Here is an 8,382-nt window from a genome sequence, read left to right as displayed (position 1 = left end):
TTTGGCCTGTGCCTGCTCTCTGGTGACTCTCGGACTGGCATCCCATCTGGGGTGTGTCCCCTCCCTCTCCAGCCTTGTGTTGCTGGGTTAGGCTCCGGTTCGCCGCAACCCTGCTCGGGACAAGCGGTTTCATACAGTGTGTGTGTGTGTGTGTGTGTGTGTGTGTGTGTGTGTGTGTGTGTGTGTGTGTGTGTGTGTGCCTCACTTGAGTATTGTACTGTGCTATATTCCTTAGAGAAGTACATTCAAGATCATTACAGCGCAGTACATGACACCTCACCAAAAGACAAATGACATAAGGAATGATGTTTCATGGGATTTGTTACATAACAGTTGGGTCAGCTGTCTGGAATGGTCAAAACTTAGCGAATGCCGTAACATTACTTAAAAGCTACTCTCCCTAGTTCATAGTTTAGAAGGCAGCATTGCTTTCTGGTCAAGATCTAAGGGACCATCTGAAAACTCCCAGTAATACACATCACACTGCCTCATGAGAGATGGAACTTTGTTTGAACAGCGTGGTAAGGCAGACCACCGCACTCAGACTGACCTACAGTCGCCTGATCCAGTCCCTCTCCCCTCACCTCAAGCCATTATCATGCAGAGCTTCCCTCCGCCAGAGCAACGGCACGAATCTCCCCCCTTCCTTTCTGCCCAGGAATGCAGCTGCACTTTCCCAAAAGACCTCAGCCACAGAACTAACCACCCACTGAAGTTCCACCCACAACACTATTGAGAACGAAGCCTGCAAACGAAGCTTGAAGACCAAGTGTTGAACGTCTCTCCTTGTCAGTCACTGGCCACGAAAAGGAATCCAGATTTTCAACCCACCCCAACACAAGCCAGGAAACTTCAGCTTCTCACGCAAGCTTTATCTGGAAGTAGGAGGAGCTCGTTCTCCCAGAGGCACGCAAACACGCACAAAGTACAAAGTACAAAAAGGTGTTGCAGCACTCCAGTGTACAAACTGAGTCTGCCTGAGAAGAAGATCATTGAGCTGCACTGAGAAGAAGGGGATATAATTCACTGCACATTTCCAACATGAATGCAGACTTTCGCTTAGAGACAGAAGCAAAGCTGGAAAGAGCAAAGCAGATGAAAGAGGAGGAGAAAGTCTTCAGGTACAACGGCATCCTGTTCCCCACACTTATGTCTCCAGAAGAGAATCTGAAAGCTTCTGAAAGTTTTGAAGCCAGGCCAGATGATATCACGTTGATGGCCTACCCAAAGTGTGGTGAGTATGTCACTGCCGATGAAATAATTCTGTTGGGTGAGGGGATGTTTAGAATGGCTTGCACCAGGTGATACACACTTCTCGTCTTTCTTTTTGTCTGTTGTTCATGCTGCCGTGCTTAACTGCTGGAACAGTAAAGAAAATCCATTAAGGGAATGAAAATGTATGATGCATGGATAATGAGAACTGTATGAGCCAGGGTATTCAAGATATGTAAGAAGGGAAACTGCACAGCAGCTCAGTCTACGTGTTCAACTCATCGGTTAGATGTGTAGTGTCTTGGTGAAATGACCAAAGAGACCCCAACAATATTGTTAGTGGAACAACTAAGGTTCAGCGCTTAACTCCAAGGGTCGTTCCGTGTACCTGAACCAGCAACACTCCGCACTGGTGTTTCTCCCACAACTCTCTACCAGGGTTCAACTGGATGGTGGGTGTGATTCTGAAGATCATGGCTGCTGCCAAAGTTGAGAAAAAAGAAGTCCAAGACACACTTATACCACTTTTAGAGTTTCTCAACCCAGGGGCGCAGAAGGTGAGTATACAGTGTCTCTAAAGACACAGAAAAAGTCCCTCAATTAAGGACATAACTGCTCCCTGGTCTTGAGTGACTGATGCATGTTTCATATGCTCTTTGCAAACATTGCATGAGTAAGCACTTCTGTGACTTGAGAGTTTGGGAATGTCCGTCTTGCACTGCTCCATGCGGTAGGACCAGCGCAACAATGACTCAGCGCTCAGGTTACACACCAGTCGTACCATCTCACCGTAGTCCTACTCCTCCTGCTATTTGGCCTCAGCAAGCAGCCAGTAACTCAGGTTCCTGCAACGCCAGAGGGCGTTGAAGATCCTCCGTGACCTTGTCGTGAGGCGCAACTTTCTGCTTTAAGCACAGCGAATCCCACCACTTTCATTGTGTTACAGACTTTCCCTGGGTGGCATGGTGGCACAGCAAGTAGCGCTGCTGTCTCGAAGTGCCTCGGTGGTGGGAGAGGACGTGGGTTTGATCCCTGCTCAGTCTGTGTGGAGTTTCCATGTTCTCCCTGTGTCTGCCTGGGTTTCCTCTGGGTGCTCTGGTTTCTTCCCACAGTCCAAAGACCTGCTGTTCAGGTCCCCCATAGGGTGTGTGAGTGACAGAGAGAGAGAGAGAGAGAGAGAGAGAGAGAGAGAGTGAGTGTGTGTTCTACTGATGAGTGACCCACTGTAAGCAGTGTATCTAGCAGTGTAAGTCACCTTGGTGAATAAGGTGTGTGGGCTCATAACACTACACAGAGTTCATTGGAAGTCACTTTGGAGAAAAGTGTCTGATAAATAAGTAAATGTAATGCTGTGATGGTCTCAGGAGGAGAGTGCCCCAGGCAACAGTTCTTACTGCAGTGTTACTCCACTCAAGTGACTTTCACTCTTTTGCCTTCTAGTCTCTGAGCGAAGTTCCATCTCCAAGGTTACTTGGAACACACATGCACCCCGACAACATCCCGCCGTCTTTCGCTGCCCAGAAAACCAAGGTCTGTGTGCACCGTTCCTGCATTTCTATGGGCTCCAGCACTTGATTTTGCCCTATTTTGCTTTATTTTCACAGTTGTGGTTTTATGTAACCTGAGGACAGGGTGACAAAAATTAGGTGTAGTTTTCCTTTCCAAGGGTTTTTATCCAGCTTGACATCCTGGCCACACAAGTATTGTCCTTGTTATGTAAGAGATTGAGTGTTTTCTGTACAAACAAAGCCTGCAGCAAAGAGCATTGCTAGGAGAAATGTGACCATTAGAAATGGATAAGTTGAGGGTTCGAATTGCTTTGAACAAAACTTCTACCAAGTAATTAAACGGTCCAAATTAAATAATTCCGGCACTAATCCTTCTAGGGTGGTTAACGTACCTCTGAAGAAAAATAGGCTATGATTTTTAATTTTGACATGAGCAAGCTTTCGTTTTGCAAAAACCAGCCATGCAGTGACTTAAATGAGAAGCCCTTTACCGTACAAGACAACACCCTTGAACTTTACCTCGTTTTTCAATGTATTCTAACATATGTGCTTTTAATCACTCCTCAGATTTTGGTTATTTTCCGAAATCCCAAAGACACCATGGTGTCCTACTACCACTTTACCAACTCCAATCCCGTGCTGCCCACTGCCGAATCCTGGGACAAGTTCTACGAGGAGTTTATGCGTGGAGACGGTATGTCGGTGCAGTAAAATGCAGACAGAAGAGTTCTCTACGTATAGAGAATACATCATTTGAATGCTGTGCAATGCAAAGCTTCCTCATCCTTTCTGAAACTTCTGGATCGGCAGCTTCATTTTGAAATTAAAAAGATTATGAAACGGCTATGTAAACTCTACTATTGCAAGATTCCCAAATGTTTTAGGGGAAATTGTGCACTGTATCTACATTAAGATGGGTGATTCTGAAAGCGGATGGATGGTGCAAGAGTTTTGCAAGAGGCTTTGGGTTTGATTCCTTCACAGTCTCTATGGAGTTAGTACGTTCTTCCTGTGTTCATATGAGTCCCCCCTAACCCTAACCCACCCAGTCCACAGACACATGTTTTAAGGGAATTGCTGACTCTGAACTGCAGGCAGTGTATTCTTGCACTGTAAGTTACCTTGAGGAAAAGTTTCTCTGAAATTAATATGTAATATAAAGTGTAACATGGTGCACTGAATAGGAAAGGGTGACTGTGTGTTTTACGTTCTTTCATTTAAATGTAAAATTAACTTTAATGTTGCTTCATATAATTAAAAACAATAACACGAACTGATAGCCTGTCCATGGCGTTCCCTGCATCACAGTTAATGTTTCCAGGAAAGAGAAATGCTGACCATTGCTTCATGACCTGTTCATGAAGATACAATAAATAGGAGTTTTTCAGGAAACCTAAATTGTGAATAAATCGAGGGATTGATCTGAATTATTAAACTTTAAATTTATTGTGATGTAGTGGTGAGGAGGGCGCGGTGGTGCAGCGGGTCTGGGGTTCGAGTCCCGCTTGGGGTGCCTTGTGACGGACTGGCATCCCGTCCTGGATGCGTCCCCTCCCCCTCCAGCCCTACGCCCTGTGCTGCTGGGTTAGGCTCCAGCCTGCCGTGATCCTGCTTGGGAGCAGCGGCTTTTGCCAATGTGTGTGTGATGTAGTGGTTGGTTTTACAAAAAATTTATGATCACAGTTCTGTGTTTGTAAGTTGAAGTAAAAGTGTCCTTCATTCATACTCACCTCTTTCCTGTCAACAGTGTGTTGGGGTTCCTACTTTGACCATGCTCTGGCTTGGGAGAAACGCATGGATGACCCCGATGTGATGATTGTGACCTTCGAGGAGATGAAGAGGGTAACTTGGGCTGAAATGCTGTCACAGGGAACCGGAGCCTAACCCAGCAACACAGGGTGTAAGGCTGGAGGGGGAGGGGGCACACCCAGGACAGGACGCCACTCCACCGCAAGGCACCCCAAGCGGGATTTGAACCCCAGACCCACCGGAGAGCAGGACCCAGTCCAACCCACTGCACCACTGTGCCACTGCACCCCCTTTCCATGTGTTTGCTCCAGGCGCAAAGTCCAAGGACTTGTTTCACGTGGACTGGTGGCTTTAAATTGCCCATAGAATGTATTAATGTGTGACTGAATGAGTGTCTGTGTGTGATTGCCCTGTAATGAACTGGTGTCCTTTGTAAGTTGTACCCTGCCTCATGCTGTATGTGTCTGGAATAGCCTCCAGTCCACTGTGATCCTGCAATGGATCGATGAATGAGGAATGCATTCACAAATTCTTTAGATTTTAAACACAACTGCACGCATTAACAACACCGTTATCAGATACGTTAGATGTTTTCCAGATCGTTAACAGCTTTTTGTGTGGCTACGATCTGTAAGGACATTTTTGCCCCCTCATTTAGGATTTGACTGAAGGGATTAGACGGATCTGCAACTTCTTTGGCTTCGCCTTGAGTGAAGAGCAGATCCAGACCATCTCCCAGGAGAGCATGTTCACCACCATGAAGGACAGCAACAAGGAAATATACGGAAAGATGGTTAACATCATCTTCCGGAAAGGTAGAGCTCAATAAATTGTATGTCAGATTCACCTCCTTAGATATTAAATATCAGGTGTTGTTAGGCGATTTGTCTGATCTAATCAGCTTAGTTTTACCCATTTCTCTAATGCAATATTATTTCCTTGAGGAACTCCTTGAACCTTGGAACCTGCTCTGCTCGCTGCCCTTTTTACAGCTTGTTACCTCTGTGCCTCTTTTGGACACAGTCTTTGGTGACATAGGAAGCACTTTCTTCCCTTGTATTGTTTCTGCCATGTGGGCAACCTTTTGTAACATGTTTCTAATGTGTTTTTGCCATTTTTCTTCCTTGGGCAAAACGCTTGATTGTCGCCGTTTCAGACAGTTGAACTTTGCTCTTGGGTTAATTGTGAGTCAAGCAGCGTTGCCCTGTGTCCCTTAAGGTGAAAATATTTTTAAACAGCTCACGTTACTGTAACCTAACCAGCCCTTTCACTGTTAAGTAACCAGTAACATCAGCTTGACAATTTGAGCTCACGTGACCCAGAAGTCCAGAATTCTGATTTAACTGACCCGAACAATGCCTTTTCAATAAATTAAATTCCTTTTAGTTGCTGCAGCCTACAATATACCGTACTTCATACTTACAGACCAACATTGAAGACACAGAGATAAATAAGAAATTATATAAATGAATAACTTAGGTAGAAAAAGGTGGTCCCCGTCGGAAGTCGAAAATATCGTAAGTCGAACCATTGTAAATCGGGGATCACCTGTATTTACACAAGAGAGGGCCTAGCGGAGTGAGGTGGTGCAAGGTGTACTGCGATCGCACGGAGAAGCTCGGTACCGCCTGATCAGCGAGAGTATAGACCTTGAGTTCTACTCCTGCAGTCGGGCTCTTCGGAACACCCGAAGTGGACCAACCTGCTGCTGAACATGCTTCTCTGTTTGACCAAGGTGGCACGCGGAAGCTGGGAATTATTGTCCATGATAGGGCCCCAAGCTGATTTAGTGTTCACTTCTTTGAAATGTCCCCCAGGGAGTCCAGCCTCACTCCTTGGATGTAGTGAGTGTTCCTGATTCTGAAAAACCGTAGCTCTGCAAAAGGCGTTCATCAATACCACTCTTTATACCCGGAGATCTGTGTGGACTTGTTAGCATGTTTTTGATGATTGTTTTAGGCCCGCATTTCAGATGGGCATCATATTTTCATATTTTGTGATACGCGGGGGCAAGCCTGGTCCAAGCAGCTATCAGGTATGAAGTCATGCAGGATGAGCTGGAAAACGATTTTACTTCCCTATAATTCCTAATTAACTTAAAAAATTTAGCAAAAAAAATTTCGGAAAAGTACTTAAGTGAAAGCAGACTTTTAACTGTAAAATAATTTCTGCACACTTAGCAAAACAAAGTATAAAAATCACCCCAAGCTCTGATCTTCTGCCAAGTCAAAATGTCCAACTTCATGCCCTCAAACTCTACTAATTGTGATAACACTCCACCAGACCCAAAACATTTGTGTTTCACAGGCCAGCTTTTCTACAGTCTTTAATTGTTAAAGTGGCCACACCTGGTTCTCATTTCCCCTTAACAAGTTACCTCCATGTGGCTATCAGTTTTTTGAATGGAAGTGTGGCCAGGATCCAGCTCGCAATCCACAGTCATAATTTTGTAATTTTATTACCATTAATGACTGAAATTAATTTCTTTCGGCATCAAAGTGGGCAGAAAGCAGCAGCTGTGCAAATATTAGATGTTAGAATATTTGACCCTTTTCCCCTTTTATCATCAACCGCTTTTCCAATACCGGGACACAGTGACTACAGAGTATGAATGGGTTCTTTGTGGTTCTCTGAAGACGGTCATTCCCAATAGGTAATAGAAATCTATTCAAACAATTACATGTAATTTAATAGGCATTGTGTGAAATGTAGTTCAGTGTGACCTGGTCAGCGGGAGTACTGTGATTTGTACAACGGTATCGTGCTTACTTCATGGTGATACTTTTACTCCAGGTGAGGTCGGGGACTGGAAGAACCATTTCAGCGAGAGCCAGAGCCAGGAGATGGATGCGGAGTTTGAGAAGCACCTGGCCGGCACCAAGCTGGGGGCCCTGCTGAAATATGATACGTACTGCAAGTAAAGTAACTGCTAGACAGCGGCTCAATGGCAGCACAACCGTGGTGGCGGAGTGAGAAAAGGGAAGAACTTTAACGAAGACCAGCCTCAATGAAGAAACAGAAGTTGGAAGAGCTGAGAAGAATACAAAAAACACGAGACCTCATATGCATAACTGCAAAAAGAATGAAATAAGAATATTAGCAAAAATAACAATGCATTACTGTGTTGCACAAGAATACAGCCACTGCACCCAGCCAGGGGCATAAGTGAAGACTTTTCCTCTGAAATGTAAACTTTTGATGTAATTTTTTGATTTAAAGCATTTATTACTCTCACATTTGCATTAGTTTTGAAAAATCTATTAAAGTGTATTAACTGTGATTCCCTACACTGGCTATTCTTTATGACCATCACTCCATATGTTTCTAATGCTGCCCGATACCTATGTTAGTGTCATAAGAAACGCATCGGTTGCATACTGAAGGTGCTTCTCTACAGGCTTGTCATAATCTGAAAAGTTGAAGGAATTATTTATATTTAGGGTAACAGATAGACAGGTGGGACAATAAAATGGTCACATTTGTACGTTGTGGTATTCACCGGCTCCTCAACACAGCTGTGACCGGAGTTCTGTTTTTACTGTGCCTCATTTTGTCTGCAACTCCAAAATTAGTTTTGCCCAAGTCACAATTAATAAAACTTGAATAATAGAGTTCCCTCAATTTTTAGGACAGCTTCTGTAAAACCCTGGGATGTAGCTGGATTTTCTGCAGACTGCATTTTTTTCTTTATTTTGACTTTTTTTGTTTTTACTTCTATCCACATTAAAGTGAAGAAAATTAAAATTTTTGAAGATGCTTCCAAACAGAGAAATTTTATACAATTTTTTTAAATTAAAACAGAGAAAAGTTTCATTTGTCCTTTCGTAATCTGGGTAAAAGTGTACTTCTCGTACAAAAAAACCATTTTGTTTTTATAGCACTGGTTTATCTTCACACCTGGGATAATCCGGTA

The 8,382-nt window shown here is 44.0% G+C and overlaps 1 protein-coding gene across 1 annotated transcript; it reads left to right on the top strand.

Moving 5' to 3' along the window:
* The first annotated feature begins 755 nt into the window (after positions 1-755).
* On the top strand, positions 756-7,749 carry LOC108926972 (sulfotransferase 6B1-like). Its single transcript, XM_029250801.1, has 7 exons — positions 756-1,234; positions 1,651-1,769; positions 2,653-2,742; positions 3,288-3,414; positions 4,468-4,562; positions 5,128-5,284; positions 7,263-7,749. Exons 1-7 carry the CDS (start codon positions 1,042-1,044, stop codon positions 7,388-7,390), a joined length of 909 nt encoding a protein of 302 aa, XP_029106634.1. The 5' UTR covers positions 756-1,041; the 3' UTR covers positions 7,391-7,749.
* The last annotated feature ends 633 nt before the right edge of the window (positions 7,750-8,382 follow it).

The sequence above is a fragment of the Scleropages formosus genome, chromosome 4 (genome assembly GCF_900964775.1).
Source record: "Scleropages formosus chromosome 4, fSclFor1.1, whole genome shotgun sequence".
NCBI lineage: Eukaryota > Metazoa > Chordata > Actinopteri > Osteoglossiformes > Osteoglossidae > Scleropages > Scleropages formosus.
This window is presented reverse-complemented; position numbering and strand designations above follow the sequence as displayed.

Coding starts and splice junctions, on each gene's coding strand:
- LOC108926972 (XM_029250801.1), top strand. CDS start 1,042: ATGAATGCAGACTTTCGCTTAGAGACAGAAGCAAAGCTGGAAAGAGCA. Junction 2,743..3,287: donor TCGCTGCCCAGAAAACCAAG/GTCTGTGTGCAC, acceptor ATCACTCCTCAG/ATTTTGGTTATTTTCCGAAA. Junction 3,415..4,467: donor GGAGTTTATGCGTGGAGACG/GTATGTCGGTGC, acceptor TCCTGTCAACAG/TGTGTTGGGGTTCCTACTTT.